We start from the raw sequence: 26,980 nt of genomic DNA on the forward strand, positions 1-26,980 counted from the left end.
GATAGACTAGCATTTCCCTGCTGTGCTATGGAAAACCAGAACCAACCCTTCCTCTGTGTTCAGTGCGTGTGTTTAACTTATTTTCAATCTTTGTTTCCGGTACCTGCTCCTCCCAGTCCTCAATGACTCTGTCATTATTTTATAGGATCGACTTTTTCCTTTCCAAACGTAAGATCAAGTGTGAGACTCACCGTTCATATCTCATTTCAGTCAACGCATCTTCCACGTCCATCCATGTTGCTGTAACTATTAGCATTTCCTGCTCTTTGTGGCTGGATGGTGTTCCTCTTTGCGTTTGTATGTGCGTGTCCAGCGTTTACGGCAACATACATCATAATAACCAAACTGTGGCATCAGCTATCAAAGTCTTTACAATTTAGTGCTTTATTCAGATCAGTTATTACCTCTTCCTCCTCCTTGTTAAAACAGCATGATTAGTGAGTCTTACATTTCAATGTGTTTAATTTTTATAATAGATACATGGCAATACCAGAAAATGCATAGGCATTCATAGATAGGGTTTTATTGCTATGTCTAGATTTGTCTGGAAAATTATTGTTCATCCATGAAAGCTTTCTTTATATCATAATTCTTAGAAATTCCTTTATCCTTTTAGTTGACTCTTAAAAAATATATCTAAGATCACTATTAAAATTGGGTTTTGATAAAATACATAATTCACAAATTTCACAGAATATATTTGTTATGTAGGCTAAGGGTTTTTTTTTGTTTTTGTTTTCTGTTTTTTTTTGCTGAGCATATTTGTACATTTTATACAGGAAAGCATTTTCATTCAAAGAGTTTTTCCTGAAGGGACATGGAGGAAGGACCGTTTGCAAAGGGCTGTGATCGTGGGCTGTCTCCTCTAATAACTGTGTCGCTGTCAAGCACTTCATCCTCCTCCTTGTGAGAGTCAACCCAAGGAAAAGATCTAAACATGAGAAAACCCTACCACAGAATGATAGGAATGTTGTACTTACGATTTTTTGAGGCAGCCATGTTGGCAAATGTTGGGTTGATGTTTACAAAGAATAAAGAAACTTGGTCTCTAACACAGGCTAGAATGTGGTGGTGCTGGTGTTCTTAGTAATTGCATGGCTTTACCTAGAAGTTTGCTACTTGGGAAAAGAATACACAGCTCGAAATAGGCTTTTAAAGAAAACGTCCATGTCTCACTTACAGCACACTCAAACAAACATTCACACAAACACACACACAAGTGGAGCTTACTCTGTTTAATGGAACACATTATACCATGGGTGGGAAGGGCTGATACTCTCCCATCATGGAATGTGGCAGTGTGTTTGATCTGAGAGTCCCCCCTCTCCACGTCCCAAACATAGAACTTGATGTCTTTTTTTTGTTCTTGTTCCCTGATCCTCACTGAGCTGACTTCCTGAAATTTTATCTAAAGCTATTGCTGCCTTTGATAACAAAGTTTCTTGCTAAAGGCATGTCCTGGATTATAGCAGCTACTGTGGAATGTCTCTTTCATGCCAAGTACTTTAAATGTATAAGTCGATTTGGTTCTGCTAGCAATCCTTTAAAGTGGGGATTGTCATGAGCTTTTTATAAATGAAGAAACTGAGGCCCAGGGTGGTGAGCTGGGACCCTGCCAACCAGTACACAAACCGGACAGAGCCTTTTAGCCCAGGCGCATCTGACACCAAAACCTGAGCCTTAACCACTAGCTTGGTGCATTCTTGAGACACTCCATCTGTTTCTATCTAGGAAATAGAATTCCATTTCACAACAGAAAATAGAGATTGAGGGAAAAACGAAGTCTTTTGAATCTTACATACTGTGAATAAGAAAAGAAAGACCTCAGTACTGTCATAATAAAACCGAGGTGTCCATACTTATTTACAAAACACAGTGGTGACCTGTTTTTGTCTCAAGTGCCTTTCTTTGTCTAATGTGTGAAGCTCTCCATGATGACCCGTGACTTCCCAAAGGTAAATGATCTCTGATTGACCTCTGCAGACAGGAAGGGTGGAAGCATGAGCTGATGAAGAAAAGCTGCAGGTGTGTTAATGTTGAGTCGGTGGACCACAGTCAGTATAGCTTTCAGTTCCTTTATCTGTGGATTTCAGGGCGGATCTACAGGCAGGGCTAAGTGAGCAGCAGGAGGTAGTTAACTCTGTCTAGTTGGCTTTCCTCTGCCAGTGAGAAAGGAACATCCCTCTGTGTGAAAATGGTCCGTGCCTCAGTGTGTCTGTTACATAGTCCTCTGAGTCTCTCCTCAATTCTTCGGGACCCCTGAAAGCACCGAGTGTGTTGTCTTTGCATGGGAAACTGGATGGGTTCTGTGGTTTTCAGTCCATTTTCACAAGAATGTGCATCACATGTAACAATGTAGGATGGCTGTAGAAGAGATGTTTGGAGGAATGGACAGGATTAGTTCTGGAAGATGTCTTACTGATCTGCCTTCAGGATCACTCCTCCTTGGAAGGCAGTATGCTGAGGCCCAGAAAGTTCTAGTAGCCTACATCCCTAGTTAGAATTGGATTTCTCCCAGAGTGACGTAGCACCGAGTTTTAGACTCTTCTTTTTGTGTGAATGTTCATGTGTGTGCAGATGTGTGTACATGTGTGTGTACATGCATGAAGAGACCAAAAAATAATCTTGGGTGTTATCTGTCAGGCACTGTCAGTCTTGATTTTTTTTTAAGTTTTTTTATTTATTTATTTATTTATTTATTTATTTATTTAGAGACAAGGTTCTCACTGGCCTAGAGCTTGCCCAGTAGACTAGGTTTCCTTCTGAGTGCTGGGATTACAAGTTTGTGCTGCCATACTTGTTTTGTTTGGAAATCTATGTTTTAGGGATCAAACTCAGGTCTTTGTGCACAGTGAGCACTTTGCTGACTGGGCCATCTCCCAGGACCAGCTCCACACTTTCCTGGACGGCTGTATGCTTTTATTTACATCGAATCACCAAATGGACAGAATCCTAAATAAACACTGGGGCTTTTTAGAATTGCACCTTAATTTATTTTTAAGTGTGTCTTCTTGCATAGTTTTCTTATTGGCTGCTCTCTTTTAAATTTTTATTTATTTTTCCACAATTTCGTACAGACACAGTGTTCTTTGATCAGTTTGACACACCATTATACCCTCTTATTCATCTCCAACAAAATCCCTTCTTCCCAGGTCCCAGCCTGCTCTCAAGTCTTCAAACATATTTTTTTGTGACTGACTGCATCTAATTGCAGTCATCTGCATGAGCACAGGCAGAGCTTATTAGCTTGATTGGGAGCAGTGTACTCGTGGTTAAATCACTGAGGCCCAGGATCTCCAACCCAACCCCTGCAGTCTTTGTTTATAGCTCCAGGTTGCTCTCCTGTTACTACAGATAAACGGACAAACAGATGGTGTTTATCACAGCAAGGCAATGCTGGTGCTTTTATCATTTTGAAGTGTAGACGCAGCGTCTCTTTACCTTCCCAGTGTTTAAATATTTTGTCTGGTGCATCTGGTGGTGTTTGAAGAGTATTCTAGTCATCGGCTCTGCAGCGCTCGCTCCTGAGGGGCCGTCTAGAGAGGTGACCAGGTTTCTGCTCCCTTTCTTCTCTTTCCTTTTACTGGATGCTTTCTCTCAAGATTCCTTCTTGTACCAGTTCTTCCTGTTTGAAAAAAGGTTACTTTTTAAAGCTGTTCCATAAGGATGGGTCTACCAGCAAGCCGTCTCCCCGCATCTGATAATGTCTTTATTTCCCCTACATCTCTAGGAGTTAGTTTTTCTGAATATAGAATCTGAAGACCATGGTTCTTGTTTTTATCTTTTGGAAAGTGGCCCATTTCCTTTGGTGCCCATGGTTTCAGATGACAAATTCGATTTTCGTTTTGCTAACACTCGAAGGATAATGCATCAGTTCTTTCTGGATGCTTTTAAAATATATGTTCCCATACTGATTTTCAAAACATTAATTATGAAATTAATTTGAGAGGAGTTGTCCTATTTAGCATTCATATAGCTTCTTAATCCTATATGTGTTTGTATACACTCATACACACATATAAAACATACACACTCAAATTTAGAAATTTCTAAGTAATCACTTCTAATAATTTTCCACACCTATGTTTGTTGTTGTCTTCTGGGACTCCAATGCTGTAACTGTTATCTATTTTGTTACTGTATCCCAAGTCCTGAGGCTCTGCTTTGCACCTGATTTTAATCTTTTCTCCTCTGTTGTTCAGACTGAGTGAATTCTACAACACTGTGTGTCTGTCATTGGCACTTTGCTATTGGACCCATTAAGCTAATTTTCATTACTGGTTTTGTAATTTCCACTTTTTAAAAAATAAAATGGTTTTTAGTTCTTTCAATTGTTTCTAAAGAATGTGAAATTACTCTCAGAAATGTTTGTATAGCAGCTGCTTTAAATTATCGCTAATCACTGCACCACTTTGTGTACCTCCGTGTTAGTGCTGGTTCTTTGTCATTTCCCCACCATATTGTGATATTCCCAGGTTTCATACAATCGGTGGACTTTTGCTGTATCCTGGACACTTGGGTGCTGTGTTCAGAGACTCACAGTCTCATTTAATATTTCCTGTCAGCAGACTTTTATCTCTGTTGGTCTTAGCATACAAGTCCTAACCTATCGGATGTGCTTCCATTGATGACATCATTTTCTGGGACTCTGTGCGGCTATTTTGGTCTGGTTGGTGTATTTGAACCTAGTTGGGTTCTACCGATCCCTGGTAGGTGTTAGCTGGTGGGAGAGGGGCTCTAGGCAGGGCTTTCTGATGCCACCTATGTAAGAGGGGAAAGACAAGTAGAGTTCCTACTGCCCAACACTTCTGATGCCCTTCCCCAACCGAGTGCAGCCCCTCAATGGAGCCCTTTGCTGGGAAGGCCAGTCACCTGCTTTCTCACTGAGAAAGAAGAGTTTTAGACCTACTAATCGGGGTCCATGCTTTCCCTGGTCACAGTCTTCTTACTGAAGAGGGATTATGACCCTTCCCTTTGCTAATGCTCTGGCTCCCTGGTATTGTTTGGAGAATTCCTGTATGATATGGAGTGAGAGGAGGAAAGGAGTGAGCCTGCCTGGGCTGCCTGCTTGGGCATCCAGAGTTTGTGTATTCCTCTAGCTCTGGGATCACATCCCAGTTCATCTTCATCCTTGTACCCTAGTGTTCTCTTTGTCTTTCTTCCCAGGGTTTGTATGTATCTGGGAGGACCAGGGAGAAAGCCTATACTGCCTTGTCTAAACTAGACCCAGGGACTAGGTCTTTAGGGGTTGGGAAGTCTTAAGACTACTCATAATAGAAAAAACATGTGTTTGGTAGTGGCTTTTTTTTTTTTTCTTCCCAAAAAAGTCATTTACCAGGGGTGTCCAACCTGTGGCCCATGGGCTGCTTCCCATCACACATGGCCAAGACTAGCTATGAACACCATCCACCACACACTTGTGACGTTTACAATATTATGGAACTTTTCTGGTGCGTGGGCTGTGCGGTCTTTAAGCGTGCCTTTTATTCGTGATGCTGTCTTTCATCCATGTCAAAGGTTGCCGTGCCCACAGAAGCCTTGTAGAAACTGACAAAGCCATGGTTGTCCCTTCTCTTTGCCTTCCTCCTGCTCTGTGATTCCTCGGGGCCTGTGGGCTTCATGGGCGGAGGTGCTGTGTCTTTAGGAGTGAAGAAGGAAAGCTGATGAAAGACCCAGTTTTAGCTTGCCACTCTTGCTGTGGCCAGGTGAGTCAGCGAGTCTTCCCATCCTCAGACCACCACTTCTCCTTTCCCTGCCCACCAAGCCCAACTTCTCAAACCTGGAGAAACTGGCTTTTCTTTTCTTTTCTTTTTTCTTTTTTTTTTTTTTTTGACAGGGTTTCTCTGTGTAGTTTTGGTGCCTGTCCTGGATCTCACTCTGTAGACCAGGCAGGCCTTGAACTCACAGAGATCCTCCCAGCTCTGCCTCCTGAGTGCTGGGATTAAGGTGTGTACCACCACTGCCAGGCTGAGAAACTGGCTTTTTTAAGGACAGTTAGAAGAATCTTGAACACATTAAACTCAAAAGTTCCCTGGACTCTGCATCTCCTAGGAGGCTTGTGATTTTTTTCTTTTTGGTTCTGGGAACTGAATGCATGCTAGACAAGCCTCCCTATTTTAGAACCCACCAGCTTTGACTCTCAAGAGCAGCTAATGGGAAGAGACTGAAGAATTGTTTTAAACTGTTGGGACCAATGCTGGGTTTAGTTAATGCTGTCACTAAGCATTCTGCAACTTGACATGCCTCACCTTGAGTACACATGAACAAAACAAAAATTAGAGGCAGATTGCTAAGACGAAAGCTTTGGCACTGTAGGGGATCTAAAGCTCTATTCTGGATTCTGTGAGCACTACATACTCATGGAATGCTCTCATGTGCACATACACATAAGTGAAAATAACAATAAATCTTAAAATTCTTAAAAAGAAATGTGTTTTGTTGATTTTGAACAAGTTTCTTAAAATTTCCTATTTGAGCAACATTTGTATTTTAATCACTTTTTTTTTCTTTTGGAGGAAGTCCACTCATAAATTCATGGTGGACATGCACGAGTCCTTTCATTTATCTTTACTCATTTATGGCAGCCTCTGAATGCAAGACTGATGTTATCATGGAAGTTAATTTAGGGCTTTCTGAACTATCCTAGACAGTCTTTATCCTATTGATTGAGTTTTTTTAAACACAATTATTTTTATTGATTCTTTGGGAATTTCCTATCATGCACCACAATTCCACTCATTTCCCAATCCTTCCACCCTTGTGGCCTTCCCCACCCCAAACACAATAACAACAACAACAACAACAACACCCATTTCGCTCCTCCATCTTTCCAGCCTCTCCATCACGTATTCTTTCATCGTAGTGGTGTATCACGAAGTAGACCCCTTTGCCCAAACAGCTTTGCTAGCAAATGTTCATTTCAATGAGTCATTGGCCTGGTTCAAGGCCTCTGGTTTCTGGTATCATCATCACTAGACCCTCACCGAAACTCCTCTTGGATATCCCATGGCCACCCCGAGTCGTGGAGATCCTCTGGGTATCATTCCCTTCATATGTTCCAGTAGGTCATAGATGGGGTGGATGTTAGGGTGGGCCAACTCAAGGTTCTGGATGTGGGCCTGGGTGGTAGTTGAGCTGGTCAGATCTGGCTGTTGTGGCTGCCCCTGTCAGGTGCGGGGTGTAGCCAACTCTCCTAAACCCACACCATCAGAGCCAGATGTCCCACACCCATGGCGAAGCCTGGGGCCTCTCCTTAATGCAGCTCTTTCATGAGAGTTGGGGCTAGATCTCTTATGGCAGTGTCCAGCAAGGGGCTCAGCCTGGCCCTCGGATTTCATCATGCATGGTTCTCACAGTTCCCTGTGGTACTGTGGACCGCAGACATCAACACAGACCCCAGTCACAGCAGGACCACGGACCCAGACACGGCCCTTGGCAGCAGCTCAGGCCTGGACATCACCATGGCCCTGTGGCAGCTGAGGCCACCCAGATCAGCATGGCTCTGGTCACAGCATGGCTCTCGGATACCATCATGGTCTCAGGTAGCTGACTAGACCCTAGGCATCTACAAGGTCTTTAGTGGTAACAGGGGCCACAGACTTCAACACAGACCCCAGTTGCTGTAGGGCCACAGGCCCAGACATGGCCCTAGGCAGCAGTGTGGGTCTAGATGACACCACGTCCCCAGGTGGCAGCTCAGGCCACTCACATCAGTATGGCACCAGCAGCAGCATGGTCCTTGGACACCAGTAAGGCTGTGGTCAAGGTTGTGGTCAAGAGACCGGGCATCTGTGTGGCCTTTGGTGACAACACAGGCACAGACTTCAACCCAGACCCTGGTTGCTGTAGGATCACAGACCCAGATATGGTCCTTGGCAGCAGCCTGGGCCTGGAGGTCACCATGGTCCTGGGTAGCAGTGTAGGCCACCCAGATCAGCATGGCACAGCTGCAGCATGGCTCTTGGACACCAACATGGCCTCAGGAGGCAGGCTAGACCCTAGGCATTCCCATGGCCTTTGGCGGTAATAGAACCAAGGACATCAACTCAGACCCTGGCTGCAGTAGGGCCACGAATCCAGACATGGCTCTCAGCTGCAGCTTGGTCCTGGACATCGCCATGACACAGAGTTGCAGTGCAGGCCACTCAGACTGGTAAGGCCCTGGCAGCACTGACTTCTGACATCTGCATAGATAGCCACAGGTAGCAGCCCAGACACTGGGCATCCTTGTGGTCTTTGGTAGCAACATGGGCCATGGATGTCAACACAGACCCCAGCTGCAATAGGACCATGGACCCAGACATGGCCTTCAGCAGCAGCCCAGGGTCCAGGGTCGCCATGGCACCAGGTGGCAAGCAGGCTACCCATGTCATCTTGCTCCTCCCTGCCTTCACTTTAGCCATTCTATCTCTTTCCACAGGACATCAGCCATTTTGCCTCTCTCTCTCTCCCATTTCTCCACTATACATTTGTTCACCATAATGGCACCCTCCCGCCCAGTGCCCTGTGGTGCCAGGTAGGGCCCATGGATGTCTTCAGCCATCCCGGGCCTGGAGGATCCAGGCTGGCCTGTGGGTGGCTTCCACCTGCCTGAGCTGAGTGGCATCAGGCAGGCCTATTGAGTTATTAAAAAATCTGCCTTGGATATAATACAGTCACTTGCTTGGGTTATATGAGGAATTCATTATCGAAATACCTATTCTAGTGCAAATTAACTGAGGTGTAGTGACTTCTGGCAGTTAAATTCACCACTAAGTATGTTAATGGTGGCAATGGTGAGCTCTATATGATTTTAGAGTTAATTTTTAAATAGTGATTATGGTAAAAACACCAGTAAAGAGAAATTGACGGGGAAGCATTGTTCTCATGGCAACGCTTAGTCATGGCAATAACCCATCTTTGACATAGCTTTCTAAAAATAGACTCTATGTGTATGAGGATATATAGGTACACAGGTATGCATGCCTTTGTATTCACACTATTATTCTTTCTTTAAGGGGAAGAGGAGAAGACAAGGTCTCATGTAGCCCAGGCTAGCCTCAAACCCACTATGTAGCCACAATGACCTTGAATTGATGATCCTCCTGTCAAACACGTGCCCATCATGCCTGATTCACACAGTACTGGGGCTTAAACCTATGGATTTGTTCATACTAAGCAAGCATTCTCCATTTCCAGCCCACACATTTGTTCTTAATCGCCTCTCCACCAACTTGATGTAAACCGTAACTTTGTAAACCGTAACACTTCATGCCTCAACCACTTTTCTTTCTACTACAGTAAAATTGCGCCCAATTTGTCTTTACTTGTGGTGCCCATTTTCTTTCGGTGCCCATTTTCTTTCCTCTCTTGAACCTGTCCCAATGAGGCTTCTGTTCTCAGAACGCCACTTAACCACCATCAGCGGCCTTCCTGTCGTTAAATCCACTTGACTCCTCTTTCCCTCTCAAATCCAATCAGCAAATCATATCACTGGGACCATGAAAATGTCACCTTCCTGTGTTCAAAGGCAGCAGCATCCCTTGTAATCATACCGAGTAGCCCCTGGGATCACTACTGCAGGGGGCTCCTCGGGTTTCTGTTGCTCAGTCTCCGGGTACCAGCTCCTTCTAAAAGGCACTGTGCTTACTTTCTTAGGTACTTTTCTTACCCATTTTAGAACCTGGGGTCAATGAGGGCAGAGGATTTTGTTTTCCTCTTTGATTCACTGATATATCCCTACTACCTCGAAAAACACTTGATATATAACAAATATTCATGTTTGCATGAGTTAAAAAAAACAGAAAAATTGGTACAATATCACTGTAAGGCTAGTAATTTAACTCCTGACAGTTACCCATAACCACATTGGTTTTTGTTCCTAAAACTTTATACCAAACTATCATAATTACATAATTTATACTGTCTGATAAATCATAAATGCAAACAAAGAAAACATATATGTGTAAATGAGGTGAATATTCTCCTAATATTAAGTGAAAGCAAATTGAAAAGGGAAGCCGTGAACTAGCCGCAAGGCCTTTGCAGTCAGGTTGCTTTGGAAGACTTGTAAGCCGAGCATGGAGGTGCTCACCCACAAATCTCAACCTTTGGGAGGCAGACTGGATCACAAGTTCACAGCTAGAGTTAGGGAGTTAATAACCATGTCTCAAAAACAAAAATACGAGGGTGGGACAGCTTAGTAGGCAAAGGCTCCTGCCACCAAGCCTGATGACCTGAGTTCAATCCCCGACTCCCACATAGTGGGAGAAGAGGAGGAGGATGTTACCCTCTCACCTCCACATGCACACCAGTGCACGTGTGCGTTCACAGACATAAACACACACACAATAAAAATGTAAATGTGATTAAAACAACAACAACATTCTAAAACAAAAATGAAGAAGACAAGAGAAAGTCTTAAGTGCTGACTCCGTATTGGAGGAACCAAGTTGGCAGTGACTTGTGGTGGCTTTTTCTTGGAAGAAGACATGGGGCCTCAGTCGAAAGACCCACGCTCAGATAGAAAGCCCGGGCTGTGTTTCAAAGGATTGGCACATGCACACAGGTGTTGCTTTTCAAGTTGAGTAGCACGTCTAGTGTATCGTCTTTATGATGTTCTGAACATTCTCAAATGAGTTGACTCTTAGTCTAAATTGAGGCCCATGTTGTACAGTTCTTGGCTGATGCTCCTGTCAGAGAGAGTTGGTGGCAAATTATACATATTTTACATTGTGTTCTTTTTCACTAATGCAATTTTTTGAGCTCATTTGGTAGCAATAAAGACAGAGTATCCGGCTCTTAGAAATTGAATGAGTCCACTTTTTATCTACAATGTGATTTGTTTTATTTTCTATGGCAGTGTGTTATTCTTAATCTTTTGAATAAACAGTATTTCAAATAATTCCTGAATTATACATGACTTGTACAGTAGGTGGATGCATTTATAGGATAAATTCTCAGAAATGATATTGCTGCAACCTATGTCTTAAAGTGTATTTATTTTGTCTGTATGAATGTTCTGTCTGCATGTATGTGTTCCACATCCATGCCTGGTTCTAGAGGAGGCCAGAAGAGGCTGTCGGATCCCCTGGAACTGGAGTTACAGACAGTTGTGAGACACCACGTGGGCACTGGAAATTGAACCCTGGTCCTCTGGAAGAGCAGTCAGTAGTTTTCTTAATCCCCAAGCTACCTCTCCAGCCCAACAGTTTATCTTTAAAGCATTTAGAAAAGAGTGATGTTGCTTAGGTTTTCTGTGCTATGAGAATTTACTGGATTGCATTGAAAGTTGCTTTTGTCAGGGCTGAGCCTCTGGGTTTCATTCAACACCTGTAATTAAATAACTGATGTTCATGCCAAAAAATTACTTATAGTCATAGATATGAAAATCTTGATCATGAACACCCCTAACACCCACTTCTCATTTGAATAATTGCTTTTCATAAGTCTTTCTTTTTACATTTTTTAAACCTGTCCTTTAAAAAGATTCAAACATTTTTGATAACAGGAGATATCTTCAGCACACAGCTATCATATTGTAGCAGAACAGACAGTACCTCCCTCCCACTCTGCCAGGAATCTGTGCTTTGGAAAGGTCAACCCAGGACTTCTGGCAGCCAGAGGAGACTCAACAGATCTCCAAAAAAACAATCACATTGACAGTTTCAGCCATTCTTCTTTTCATGTCTTTTGGACACTAGGAAAAGAATACAAGTAATAAACATTTTTAGGTTGCAAAGAACACACAAAATATTTGCTTTTGGACCAAACTCTGTTTTTCCCCCCTTTGGCAGTAAAAAGACAAGTAAGTGAAATTTCCATTACGTTTCTGTGCCTTTGAAATTTCCCTCTAAGTAGTACATGTCGTGTTGGTCCATGCAAGTAGTTCATGAAGTACAAGATTAAAATCCATTGGATTTTGTCCCTCGCTATAATCTATGAGCATTTTCAGCCAAATTTCAGTACTTGTTTAGATGCGCATCATTTGGAAGACTCTTAATTTATAGCTAAAAATTAAATATGTTGCAAAACCAATTATAAACTTCCTGTTTCGTGTTGAACTTTTGCAAGGGAAAGATTTTGGGGAGTTCATTTATCCCTTGAACGGGATAAATATTATTCAAATCACCTTGGTAACAGCTGGGCTATAGTCATGCTGTAACTTTAGTGCTACTTTTGAAGTTAGCTGATGTCCGTCTAGAATTGACAACAATAATTTTCCTGGGAGATCTAAGAGTTTTTAGAAAAATCTTTTGTAAGGCTGTAGGGTGGCATTAATGTTTGGTTATTGGTGGGCAATTACACTCTGGTAAGTCTGTAGCCTCAACTCCTGCTACATCTTTACTTTGAGACGGAGGTGGATATACTTGAGAAAGTATATACAGGGAGGAGGGGACAGGTGGTGACCCCTCTTAACATGGTTTAGACTACTGTACAGTTTGTTCTGTTGAAGGTAAATTCAATAATTTCCTGTTTTGTGTGCTCACAGAGACCTCAAATGTCATGTTCTATTCCTGAGTGTCTTAGCTGCTGGTGGAAGTAGTGTGTGTGTGTGTGCTTAAAAGATGTATGGCCCTGTGTATCCTGGAGCTGACCAGATGGCCATGCTGCTTCTCTCTGACTTAATTATTGTGTATGTGTGTTTCCTGTTCTCCTCTCTTCAGGTGGTTATCTAACTGCATTTGCCTACACACCAGATTGCCATCACTGGATATATAGGTATAGGCAAAATACCAGCTTTGGTGGCAGTTCATTATACCATCCTCTCCAAATAAGCAGTCCTCTATGTAGACATTTTTCCCCCAATGGGAAGTCACTCCCCAAAGCATGGTGCCCTCCAGTGCAGCTGAAGATAAAGTGACAGCTTACATAGAAGTCGTGTTAGTATAAGAAACAAACTGGCTTCTAATGGGTTCTAGTTGACATCTATAAAAGATGGAGGACACTATTTTATTGACTAAGTTAGGATGCATTACTATATGAAAATACTGCTCACAAAAAAAGAAATCATCCCTTAAAATGAAAAATAAATTAGTTTTCTATTCCCCATCACTGACAAAAAGCCTGAATTACCCAGCAACAAAATAGACAAACAACAGCTAAAGACCCAATATTGATCCTGGAAAGGAAGTCCAGCATGCCTTCCTAGTTGCCAAGTAAAAAGCAAGATGTGAAAATACAAAAGAAAAGTAAGGAATCAGTCATACTTGAATGTAGATTCTAAAAATATCCAGTATCTATTATAAAAGTCATCCCCAAGGAACAAAAAGAATAGCTAGAAAGTCACTCAGAATAAAAATGGAATACTTCTTAATAAAACCGCCCACTAAGAGCCAAACAACAACTTTGAACAAAGACAGTATATCTGAATCGATGTTCCCTGGTAACGTTAGTGATTTCCTGAGTGAAAGTAAATAAATTGACATTTCACATAGGCATGTGTAAGAAAAGAGTTTGATAAGCAGACTTTCTTGTGGGATGATGCATGTTCTTTATTTACTGATTTTAGAAAAGAAGATTCATTCAGTAAATCTTTACAGGATACTGTCCAGTGGAGAGCAGAGATGGCCTGGTGGCAGGGGAAATTGTAACCAATATCGATCCTGTAAACACGGAATGACAAGTGTGATGCTTCACCATTGAGGGTCGCAGAGTGCTGAGAACTGAGGAAAGGGGTTTTGACTTCATGGTGGGAGGCGCCCTGAAAGCAGTGACAGCTGGAGACTGAGTGGGAGTCAGATGGACGGAGGGGTGGGTAACTGGGAATGGGACGGGCAGTGGCGCACTAACGGCCGCTGAGAAGGTGTTGTGTCTAGGAAGCAGGAAGTCAGTGCCACGTGACGGTTGAGAAGGAAAGAAGGCCATGTATCAGCAAATAGAGAGGAAGTGCCATCAGGTGTCATGCCTGCAGTGCTCCATTCTCGAGCACCGTGCCCTGAGAGAAAACACCTGCCAGCTCATGCACACTTTCTAGGAAGAAAGTGGTTACATGGACTCTTGCAAATGGGGGAGGGAAAAGACAAGAATTCCATAATGCCATGGCAACTAAGCCTTTATTTACCACATGGACCTTTGGGAGGCAGCCCAGATCTAGACTATAGCATTCCACATCTAGACATCTAGTAACAGCAATACATCTAGTAACTCCCACTCTGCCAGCTAGCTGGGTACATGCAGCAGTGAACAAGAGAGGCCCTGCCTCAAACAAGGTAGGAGGTGAGGACCAATGCCTGAGATGGTCCTCTGACTTCCATACATGCACAGCTGCAGCCACCTTCATACATAAGAACACACACACACACAGACACACACACACACACACACACTCCTTTGACTTCCATACATGCAATATGGCACGGCTGCAACCACCTTCACACATAAGAACACACACAGACACACAGACACACACACACACACCGACACACACACACACACACACACACACACACACGCACGCGCGCACACACACACGCACGCGCGCACACACACACATACATGCACACACACAAACATGCACAATGGTTACAAAACAGAAGTGGAAATGTTGACACTGACTAGGTGGAGTGAAATTGGTATTAAGATAGATGTCACGACACAGGGCTGGCGAGCTGGCCCAGTGGGTAAGAACATAGATGATTCTCACAAGGGAGCTGGTTTTCATTCCCAGCAGCCACGTCAGGCAGCTCACAACAGCCTGTAACTCAAGCTCCAGGGGATTCAACACCTGGCTTCCATAGGTACCCACAAACATGGCATCCATTCACACAGACAAGCATGCCCATGATTAAAAACAAAATCTTTTTATAAAGGGCAGACATAAAACATATGAATTAATTCTTTTCAGTGGACAGGAAAAACAATATATGACAGTCTAGGTTAGTCTTCTAGAAAAAGCTTTCATCTCCAAAGGCCATCACAAGCTGGGACTGGTGGCACAAACCTGGAATCCCAACAACCGGGAGGCTGAGGTAGGAAGATTGCAAGTTCAAGACCCACTTAGGCTAGATTATTCTAGCTCAGGGTCCTCCTGGGCAGCCTGGTAAGAGTCACTCTCAAAATAATGTTGAAAGGCGTTGGGGTCTATCTCACTGTAAAGCATTTGCTTAGCATGCATGAGGCTCTGGGTTCAGTCCCCATTACTGCCTAAACATACCCCATATAGTTACATCATAATGACCCCTTAGCTACTGGACAGAGGAATAAGCTTTATTATGTCTAAGATTCACTACCTGAAGCGTTTATCTAATTAATCTAAGTATTCTTTATCAATAAAAACTCAGGAGTCAGGGTAAGAACTTGAATGATCAAAGAAGCCATGGAGAAGCAACCAGAGACCTCCTCTCTCTCAGTCCTCCATCTAAAAGGCTGAGAATCTTTCTTAGCCCCTCCCCACTACTTCCTGAGTTGCTATACATGTTCTGGGTCCTCCAAAACCTCTATGGTTAATTTTAGTCAGCTAGTGGCTAGCTCCACCCACTGATTCAAAGTAAACTTTACTAGCAGTCTTGAGAGTATCATAGTGTGATCAAAACATCCCAGAAGTACCTGAGATTCTTTTAAGACATGTTAGATAAGAACTGTTACAGCAGAATCACAATGGACCTTCAGAGATGAACTGAAATTGGAATGGATTCTGGGATCTAACTGGGCTTCCCCAAGGGAATACACAAATTCAATGGCACTAGGAGAAAGAAAAAAATGTTTGAAGTCCCTGTTAGAGAAATGAAAAGAATAAAGTCACGGAGAGGTTAACTTGGGTGCAGGGCTGCTGTAGAATTGATTTACCTTGACTTGTCCAGACCTGTGGAATTCCTGAATTTTTTATGAAAACACAATTTTGCCAGCCCAGACTGGTAATGCTTTCTGCTTTGCTCATCCAAAATCTTGGGCTCTCTTTCTAGGGGTCTTCTCTGGCCCCTGCTGCCTGATTTTTCTTTAGCTTTGGTTTTTGTGCTCCATATGAAAGCAAAGAATCGAAGATCAACTGGTTAGGAGAGAGCCACTGCAGAGAAGCAGCTGATTGGGAGAGCAGGTGGTGAGCTTCGTGCCGCAGGTGGGTCTGGTGGGTTGTGTGGTCGGAGGCATGGTGTGGTTATAGGACCGTGGTCTGCAGCTGTGACCTGTTGTTCCAAAGCTGCCCCTCCCTCCCTGCCTCTTGGACCAACATTCCAGCACCTCTCTTTCCATTTATGTGGGCACCAGGCCCTCCAGGATTGCTTTGACAGATGTGTAAGAAGGAATTGCAGCTTGTCCAGGGAAAGGCAACCCTCAGACATTTTTTGAATAGCCTCCCACCCCCATCTTCCTCGTGACCGAGACCAGTCAGGGGGATCTTTCTGCACACTGAGTCAAGGCTCCCCAGACTCAGTCTCCCAGGAGCTTAGCGGGGTGACTTGAAGGCATCCCCTCTGATATCCTTCAGGCGCCTCAGACAAAACACACCACACGAGACTACCGAGACTGTCAACTGTTGCTCCCCACTTCCACCAACAGAACGCCAACCTAGCACTTTCTCTCGTTTCCTCCCTCCACAAAAGGTACTGTTCATGCTTCATTCAAGTTGAAAACCCAGAAGTCATGGCAGACTCTCCCTCTTCCTCACCATCAGGTGGAGGACAGCCTCACAAATACTTTCCCAGTCTACACTGCTTTCCCGGTGTTGCTGCCCTGATTTGGGCTCTACTTACTCCTATTTTAGAAACTAGAAATAACCGAGTATATATACATACATATATATGCACATGTGCGTGTGTGCACATACACACACACACACACACACACACACACACACATTCTACTTATCTTGGTCATGTTCTTCTTCCACTGTCACCAATCTGTTTTTGAAATGAAAATCTGGCAGTTGAGGCCAATGAGATTAAAATGAAGGTCATTATTCCTTACAAGTTCCCATCTGCATTATTATTATATGCCATTCAGGCTGAGAACCAGTGCTAAGCTGGAAAATGAACGTCTTAGCCAGATACACAGGGTTTTCCTGGCCTTGGACACCTTATCTTCTGCCACTTCTGGTTTTACAATATGTAACCACAAACTATTTGTACTTCCTCTCTTTCATACTGTTGAATACCATTCTTTGGTTGTGTGCCTTGGTCTGTAGAGAATCTGCCGTCAGAGATATGCCAAATAAAGAGAACACCAAAAGCAGCCTTGCCACGGGAATTCTATATTATTTTTATTTCCCATGCGGTGAAGTATGGAGCTGAGAAGCCGCAGAGCCACCTACAGCTGAGTGGCTCCCTTCTGCTCCCTCTCTCTCTTCCTTCTTCGTTTCCTTCCATGCCTAACTGTGAGTCCTGGGACTATCTGGCAATGTGGGTAGCTCTGTAAACCCCAGCTCTTCATGGCTCATATCATGCTTTCATGTTCTTCTGTGCTGAGGATCTACCCCAGAGCCGTATGCACAAGCTTCCTCATCTGCGACACTCAAAAACTGGGAGGCGGACAGTGGAAGGGACATTTGCCCATTGCTCCTCGTGCCCTGTGGGGTAGGAAGAGAGCTGCTGCTTCTCTGCTTTACAGATACCGACATGGGGGTTCTGTTCAACTCATCAGCACATCTCTACACATGTGCTTGTGTGTGCACATCCAAATCTGCAGACTGGATGTGGTCCATCATGCACACATGGAGCTGGATGACCCAACTCAGTTAGAGTTGTCTACTTATTTTAAAAAAGGAAATAAAAATGGATGAGGCTTTCGTTCTTAGAAGCACAGAGGTAAACTTGTCACTTGAGCAAATTTGATTTCAAACTACCATTCACTATGACTTAGGAGCTCAGTCACCTTGGACTTTTCCAGGCCCCCTGTTCCCCTTCTAGAATATACTGTTGTCTTTAGGTCAGCTTGATCAAGACACCCCTGAGAAAGAGAAGGGAAGGAGGGTGGGAAAGGTCCCTCTGACTGGTTTTCAATGTGGATTTCTGAGGCTGTCAACTGTGTATCATGAAGACACTTGATTGAGTCTTGAAGACTCTGAGACAATGTGGTCAGGCCTAATCACAGTTCTAAAACCAGTCCCTTCCTGTGAAGAATGAAGAGGACTCTGAGTTTCCTCACAAAGTGTTCACATAGCTGGCTCCTGTCAGGCTGTGGCATTTCCCACTTCCTGTGGCCAAATCTAACAGGGTGCTTTTTTTGTTTGTTTGTTTTTGTTTTTTTTTTTTTTTGTTTTGTTTTTTGTTTTTTGATTTTTTTCAAGACAGGGTCTCTCTCTATGCAGCCTTGGCTGTCCTGGAGACTAGGCTTGTCTCTAACTCAGAGATCTGCCTGCCTTTGCCTGCCAAGTGCTGGAATTAAAGACATGTGCCACCACTGCCTGACTTTTTTTTTTTTTTTTTTTTTTTTTGTCTAAAAGTTAAGTGCAAAGTCTCATTTCTAGAGCCATCTCCTTCCTAAACAGACTGCTCTTCTTGAATTTGAGCATTGGGAGGAACCGTAAACAACCTGTGATTGTGTTTGAATCCTTTTCTGGTCAAAGTCAAGCAGACTGAGCAACTGTACTCGAAGGGCTTCCCCTTGTGTTGCCAACAGGGAACAGAGGCTGTTTTCTTTCAAATGTATCTGCCTGTGCTTGGAGCCAGGTAAGCTCAAATAGAGCTTTAATAAAGGAAAAGGGAAAAGGAACTTTTAGGATTGCTTTCCCATTCCCGGGTGTGTGTGTGTGTGTGTGTGTGTGTGTGTGTGTGTGTGTGTGTGTGTGTTCCAAGTAGATGAATAAAGGGACCGTGGATTTTCCATCCAAGCATTTTCCACCCTGAGAATAATTTCTTTCCTGGCTTCTCAATGAATAAGGCATTATTTCTGAAACCCAAGAGGCATTCCTTTGATTTCCCTTCATGTTTAGCTTTCTGAGTGATTTTCAATAAAGGAAATTCAAGGGCTTGGAATGAAGGCTCTGTTAACACTTTTATTAAGGTTCAGATAGTGGTCTGGCTATTATCTGCTGATATTTGGAATATTGTTTTCACTCTCTGAGGAGAGTCGAGAGTATTGAATTTATAAGAAAAATGAAGCACCTTGGATGGTCTTCAAAGTGAACAGCGGTTTCAAACCAATACACACTAGTGTTACAGAACAAAGAGCTTTATGGAGGACTTTTCTTCTTGCTTTATTTGTATTTCCCTGCTGAATAGGTTCAGAGAGAGAGAGAGAGAGAGAGAGAGAGAGAGAGAGGAGGGAGGGAGGGAGGGAGGGAGGGAGGAAGGAAGGAAGGAAGGAAGGAAGGAAGGAAGGAAGGAAGGAAGGAAGGAAGGAAGGAAGGCAAGCTCCTATTCAATGCTGGCTGTTTGGAGACTAAGTCACATTTGTGACTTAGTTTTACTTTTTATGAAAACCAATCCTTGAGACTGATCCAAGCTGAGTACTCCAGTCTAAGTTTACACCCACCGAGGCCAGCACCACTCTGTGTAACTGTGTGGATATAAAGATCCAAATGCGTGTGAGGCTTCTCCCGACTCACCCTCTGTCTACTAGATAGCTGTTTATCCAACATGGGGCCTCTTAGCTGACGAATAATAGCATACACTGCCCCCCTGGCTACCATATTCCTTCAGTAGAAGACCCTCCAGTACATGCTAAGATAATATAGTGATCAAGGCTAATTAATCATCTCATGACTTACACGTTCCCTTAGCTCCAAATGGAAAGTGATCTCAGAAACTAAATAAGATGGCATATCTTTTACCATCTGAATTTCCAAACCACTTGTGACTATAGAAAAATCTTAATAATGCAGAGTAGTTGCGGGGGAGAAAGCAGAGAGTTGATCTAAGTTAGAAAACAGCTGAGACATAAAATTTGGTTACAAATATTTAACTTTACAAGTCGAGAAGAGTGGAAGGATAATGTAGTACTTTCAGGAATGTGGACTCCAGAGCCAGGCAGCAAGAGTAGAAAATCTGGGGTTTGCCTCTTGTTTACCCCTTTCCAGTGCAGTGATCTTTTAAGTGAGGCATTTAAACCTTCTGGGTCTCAGTTTCTCTGTTTGTACAGTGGGGTTTCAGTTTGCTTGTTATATGTGCAGCTTAGGTGAGTTATCATTTATAAAGTGTATGCCAGAACTTTGATTGCTGGGTTAAAAACAAAAACATTCATCACTGGAAGCTGCTGTTTACACGCCACAGATCTTGGAATAACAACAACGTTGTTGTTGGGGCTGTTAATGTACACTGGGTGATTATTTTCTTAGCATTCCTTTACATTCTATAGCCAACTCCAAGAGGTAAATAGACCACGTATGTTTTTCAGATGAGAAAAATGAGACAAAAGTTCAATTTGCTTAAACACCTAGTTCCCTAAAAGGGACAGCAATGATTTGTGCACTGGTAAACAGAAAATAGAAACTGCATCTTCAATAAACCTGGAGGCTTGTGTCATTAATGTCTACCTTTTGCCCCTCCCCCGAAACCATGCCTGTATGAGATTTTAGTTTTTAAGAACTTATGTAGTAGTGTATATTCCTAATGCATTTTCTCATGGAACAGCTATTCATCAAACTCTGTGGTCTGTTCAAAAGTGTTCATATGTCATACACCCTCAGGTTTAGCTAGGACTTGAATCAACAGCACATTATTAAGGTGACTATTTCTTCTATTGCCGAAGCAAACATTTCAGTTGTCTCCATGATTGGTGGCTCTGGTCTCAGGATTTGCACACAGACCTGAGATCATGTCCCTTTTGGTTACACATTTCATAATGATATTCATTATTCTCCTTCTAATACTTGATCCCTCCCCTGTCGCCATAGGTGCCTTTATTATCTGCTGGACACCGGGACTGGTCTTGTTACTGCTGGATGTGTGTTGCCCACAGTGCAACGTCCTGGCCTATGAGAAGTTCTTCCTCCTCCTCGCCGAGTTCAACTCCGCCATGAACCCCATCATCTACTCCTACCGTGACAAAGAGATGAGCGCCACCTTCAGGCAGATCCTCTGCTGCCAGCGCAGTGAGAACGCCAATGGCCCCACGGAAGGCTCCGACCGCTCAGCCTCCTCCCTCAACCACACCATTCTGGCTGGAGCTCACAGCAATGACCACTCTGTGGTTTAGAAGGAAGCCAGCCAGCCTCTGTGAAGCTGTGAACCCCCACCCCTATTGCCAGGGCAAGGTGGGGAGCCAGAGGAGAGGAAGCTACTCCTGTACTTAAACACTAACCAATGGCAGTATTTGTCCCTAGACCCAAGAGACTTGACATAGCCTGGGGATGAACCTATGTGGCACCCCCCCTCCTTCTTCTTTGGAAAATAGAAAGTGTATGTCTTGCAGTGGAACTCAGAAACAGACTCTGGGGTGACCGTGTAGCCTTCACCAGCTAGACTTAAAAGATTTTGTGTGGTTTGGCCTAAGCCAGAAGAGAAATCTGCCAAATTGAGTGCACGACTTCATACAGGCTTCCCCTTTAAAATACAAAACAAGAAACTCTGGAGGATACATTTCACTTAATAAGTATGTTTATTCCTGTCAGCGTGTTTCTGGTTGAAAAGACTGTTAAATTGACATAGGAGAATTTTTTTTCCACTATGGAGGAAAACTGTAAATTAGAATGTTTTTTTGTGTTTGTTTAGAAAGCAAGCATGTGGCATGTGTATACAGTATGTTTTTCTTTAAAGATGAAAGGATAATATTTTAACTCTTCTAGGGGATAGAAGAATCTAGTAAAAATCAGTATTCATTTGGGCTGTGGAAGAAACAATATCCTCACTCCTTTACCTTTTAAGGTATTGGAACAGGCATGAAAGGCAGGGAGTGTGAGCTTATCACCCAAAGAGTGTATACTCTAAAAACCTGAGAGAAGATGAAGTGTGGTAGTACTGTCACCGTGTAGTTAAGACACCCAAGTGCATTCTTATTGCCAGGACATTAGCAGATTTTTTTTTAAAGCCTGTGGTTTTCCAAGTTATTAAATAATACATACTTAATATAGAAAACTTGAAAATTGCAGAACTGTGTGAGAAAGAATAAGAAAAGAAAGATTACTGATATAACAACCCAGAGGTAGCCATCTTTACCAGCTCATGCATGTATGCCTACAGACATATATTATATACTTTTTTTTACATAATTGGAATGATATTGTAAATTTTTTTGTAACTTTTTCTTTCAGAATTGCTAGGTTTTCCTATGGCATTATTATTACGTTTTTTTTTTTTTTTTTTTTTTTTTACAAAAACAGTGTTAGCAGCCATATAATATTCCATTTAATGGATACAGCTCAGTTTATTTAACCATTCCTGTATTGTTGACTAGATTTTTTTTAAAATTTTCATTATTATAATATTGGAAGAATCTTGTGTACATAAAACTTTGCCAGTATCGTTGATTATTTACTTAGGACCTATTCCCATGAAGGACCTACTTTTTAAAATGTGAAATGTCCTCATGTGTTTTCACTTTATAAAAAGGGACATTCTACTTTCAAACTGCAGGAGTGGCAGTGTAAATGTCCCTAAAGTTACCTTTTTACAGAAGAAACACAGTGGTTACTCAAGTTGAGAATGACTTCTTAACAAGATGTTTCCCAATAACCAAGATGACCTAATGTAGCTAGTGATTTCCCTCTCGTGTTTTGAGGGAATGGTGACCCCATTCTTGGCAGACACGGTTGTCACGTCGAATTGAAGAAAACACAAAGAAATCACAGAAATGAGTCCAGCATTGCTCTACTAAGTAGCCTGGGTGGGGTCTGTTAGCAACTGGCTGCTGTGTGTGTATCTCCAGCAATCGCCCAATAGATAATCGTCCTCAGAGATGCCTGGTACATTGTCCGGGTGACTGGTGGCCCTATTGGTGTGCTGAAAGGAGAAATGAGGAAGAAATACAGCCCTGAAGCAGGTGTGGGAAGGTCAGGAGGATGTTTGAGAGAAAGAAGTCCTGAAGAGGGTGGCATTCTAGGGAAAGGGAAGGGGAAGGGGAAGTGTGGCCCTTGTCTGCACAGAGGGAAGGCCCATGAAATGTGTCTGGTGAACAAAAAAAAAGTAGGTGGAGAGCCAGTTAGCAGGAAAAAGATTTCGCTCAGAGTTTACACAAAATGCAGAAGTTTTATTCTGGAAATGAGTGAAATGAACTTGGACTTTTATTAATGCCATTTTTTGGGGGCGATAAGGATTATTTGAATTGAAATGCATACTAATTGGACCCTAATAAATCATTCTCAATCAGTGTTTGGCAATGTGTGGTTCTTGTCAGTGCTGTTTCTGTTGTTCAGAAAACTTCTGGCTTGTCCCATGATGTCTTCCCTCTCCAACCTTCTTTAACTTAACAGTCTGAGGTGAAGCAGCAACTGTTCCTCCAGCTGAGAGACGGGTTCCTGTCCCATGAGATCCATGAAGGACGTGCTACTCCAACAGGGTGGCTGCTAGAGCGAGGCGTTTCCAAGAGATTTTTTTTTATTATTTATTTATTTTAAATAAAATAAACACAATATAGTAGGATAAAACAAAAACTAAAAGTATCAGAATTGAACAAAACAAATAAACACAAGGAAAAGATCCCAAGAGAAGGCACAAGAAACAGAGACCCACTTGTTCGCACACTCAGGAATCCCATACAAATACTATACTGGGAGCTACCATAACGTATGTGTAAAGGTCCTGGTGCAGACTCTTGCAGGTCCTGTGCAGGCTGCTCCAGCCTCTGTGAGTTCATATGAGCTTTGATCATGTTGATTTAGAGGGCCTTGTCTTCTCCATTACTCCTGGCTCTCACACTCTTTCTGCCTCCTCCTCTGCAGGGTTCCCTGATCCCTGAGGTGAGGGATTTGATGGAGACCTCCTGTTTGGGGCTGAGTGCTCCAAGGTCTCTCACTCTCAACTTCTCCATGTTCAGTGAGTTGGGTAGGTATTGGCTTTAGCAATGAGGCCTTGGTGTCAGTTTTTGGAGAGCAACCTATAGACTTGGCAATATCCTGGGTTGTTTGGGAATTGCTATGGGACCCCTTAGTCCAACAACTCAATTAGATGTAGCTTAATTCCAAAATTGATAGCTTCATTGGTGACAAGAGATAGTCGTTGTTTGGTGATTTCATTTAGGTTGCTTTCATCTATGTATATATTTTAGTAAGCTTCTACCATATTAGGTTTCCATACCACTCCTCAAACAGCCCTTAATTTTAGCTGTCTTTCCCCATATTCCCTCCCTCATTTTCCCAGTCTCCCCTCACCATTTGATCTTCCCATTTCACTCCCCATACATCCATAACTGTACTCTATTTCCCTTTCCTAATGACATCTATCTGTGCTTGCCCCCCCCATTACTAACTCTATACCAAACCTCTGTGGTTCTATGGATTATAGCTTGGTTATTATTGACTTAAGAGCTAATCCACTGGGTTTGGGATATGTCACTCAGGATTTTTTTTTTTCTAGTCCCATCCATTTACCTTTGGATTTTATTTTTTTAATGACTGAATAAATGTACCACTGTGTAAATGTACCGTATTTTCTTTATCTATTCTTCTATGGAGGGACATCTACATTCTTTCCCATTTTTAGCTAGTATGAATAGAGCAGCAATGAACATGGTTGAGCATGTGTCTCTGTGGTAGGATGAAGCGACCTTTGGGTATCTGCCCAAGAGTGGTAGAGCTGGATCTTGAGGTAGATGGATTCCCATCTTCCTGAAGAACTGCCACACTGGTTTCCATACTGCAGTGGCCATACAAGTTTGCACTCCTGCCATCAATGGATGAGTGTTCCCCTTACTACACATCCATGAACCATCACTTGTTTTATTGGTCTTAGCCATTCTGATGGGTGTAAGATGAAATCTCAGAGTAGTTTTGATTTGTATTTCTCTGACAACTAAAGATGATGTTGAACATTTCTTTGAGTGTTCCACAGTCATCTGAGTTTCCTCCTTTGAGAATTCTGTTTAGGTATGTACCCCAATTTTCAGTTGGGTTATTTGTTTTCTTGATATCTAATTATTTGAATTCTTTATATATTTTGGATATTAGCCCTATATCAGATATGTAGTTTGTAAAAATCTTTCCCCACTCTGTAGGTTGCCACTCTGTCTGAATGGCAGTGTCGCTTGCTGTGCAGAAGCTTCTCAGTTTCATGAGGTCCCATTTATTAATTATTGATCATAGTTCCTGTGCTAATGGTGTTCTGTTCAGAAAGTCTTCTGTGCCAGTGAATTCAAGGCTATTCTTACACTTTCTCTTCTGTCAGGGTCAGTGTTTCTAGTTTTCTGTTGGGGTCTTTGATCCAGTTGGAATTGAATTTTGTGCAGTGTGATAAGTATGGATCTATTTGTATTCTTCTACATGCAGGCATCCAGTGTGACCAGCACCATTTGTTGAAGTGCCTTTTTTTCCAGTGTGTATTTCTGGCTTTTTTTTTTCAGTCAAAGCTCAGGTGTACATAGGTGTGTGGATTTATGTCTGGGTCTTCAATTTGATTTCATTGATCAACATCTCTGTTTCTGTTTCCATACTATCCCGTTTTTATTACTATAGCTTTGATGTACAACTTGAAATCAGGGATGGTGATACCTCCAGCAGTTCTTTTATTATTCAAGACTCTTCTGGTGATCCTGGGTTTGTTATGTTTTCACGTGAAGCTGGAAACTCTCCTTTCAAAATCTGTGAAGAATTATGTTGGATTATTGATAGAGATTGCACTGAATCTGTAGATAGCTTTTGGTGGGGTGGCCATTTTTACTTTATTAATCTTACTGATCCATGAGCATGGGAGATCTCTCCATCTTCTGAAATCTTTTTCAGTTCTTTTTTTCCTTCCTTCCTCCCTCCCTCCCTCCCTCCCTCCCTCCCTCCCTCCCCTCCCTCCCTCCCTCCCTCCTTTTCTTTCTTTCTTTCTTTCTTCCTTTCTTTCTTTCTTGCCTTTCTTTTGATGTCTTAAAGTTTTTATCACATATATAGCTCTTTACTTGCTTGGTAGAAGTACCCCAAGATATTTGATATTATTTGAGGCTATTGTGAAAGATTTTATTTCCAAGATTTCTTTCTCAGTCCATTTGTCATTTGTATATAGGAGGGCTACTGATTTTTGTGAGTTAATTTTGTATTCAGCTACTTTGCTAAAATTATTTATCAGCTATAGGAGTTTCCCGGGGGGAACTCTTTGGGTCCCTTATGCATACTATCATATCATCTACAAATAAAGATACTTTGACTTCTTCCTTTCCAATTTGTATTCCTTGATCTCTTTTAGTTGTATGCTTGATCTAGCTAAGATATCAAGGACAATATTGAATAGATATGAAAAGAGTGGACAACCTTGTCTTGTTCCTGATTTTAGTGGAATTGCTTTGAGTTTCTCTCCATTTAAGTTGATGTTGGCTATGGGCTTTCAGTAAACTACCTTTATTATGTTGAGGTATATTCCTTGTGTCCCTAATCTCTTCATTTATCATGAAGAGGTGTTGGATTTTGTTAAAGGCCTTTTAAGCATCTAATAAAATAATCATGTGGTTTTTGTCTTTCAGTTTTTTTATATGGTGGAATACATTTATTGATGGGTGTGTTCAACCACCCCTACATCTCTGGGATGTAGTCTGCTTGATCATGGCAGATAAACTTTTCCTTATGTGTTCTTGGATTCTGTTTGCAAGTACTTTATTGAGAATTTTCACATCTATGTTCACAAGGGAAATTGGTCTGTAATTCTCTCTCTTTGTTGGGTCTTTAGGTGGTTTGGGTGTCAGGGTAACTGGCCTCATAAAATGAATTGGACAATGTTTCTTCTGTTTTCATTTTGTGGAATGATTTGAAGAGTATTGGCATCAACTCTTCTTTAAAAGTCTTGTATAGTTCTGTGCTAAAACCATGTAGCCCTGGGCTTTTGATAGTTGGGAGACTTTTAATTATTGCTTCTATTTCATTAGGGCTTATAGGCTTGTTTAAGCTGCTTATCTGATTTTGATATAACTTTGTAAGTGGTATATATCAAGAAAATTACCCATTTCTTTTAGATCTTCTAATTTGATGGAGTGTAGGTTTTTAAAGTATATCTTTAGGATT

At 42.3% G+C, this 26,980-nt stretch overlaps 1 protein-coding gene across 7 annotated transcripts in view; it reads left to right on the forward strand.

Annotated features, from left to right (window-relative positions):
• Positions 1 to 23,167, forward strand: part of Lpar1 (lysophosphatidic acid receptor 1) — a 125,822-nt gene extending 102,655 nt beyond the window's left edge. For all 7 annotated transcript variants that reach the window (XM_028857772.2, XM_028857774.2, XM_037202631.1 and 4 more), the window contains one exon: positions 20,747 to 23,167. In XM_028857772.2, coding sequence (XP_028713605.1) covers positions 20,747 to 21,048 — 302 coding nt within the window. In that variant the 3' untranslated portion in view covers positions 21,049 to 23,167. The remainder of the gene's footprint in view (positions 1 to 20,746) is intronic.
• Positions 23,168 to 26,980: the final 3,813 nt, after the last annotated feature.

Source organism: Peromyscus leucopus, chromosome 2 (assembly GCF_004664715.2).
Source record: "Peromyscus leucopus breed LL Stock chromosome 2, UCI_PerLeu_2.1, whole genome shotgun sequence".
Taxonomy (NCBI): domain Eukaryota; kingdom Metazoa; phylum Chordata; class Mammalia; order Rodentia; family Cricetidae; genus Peromyscus; species Peromyscus leucopus.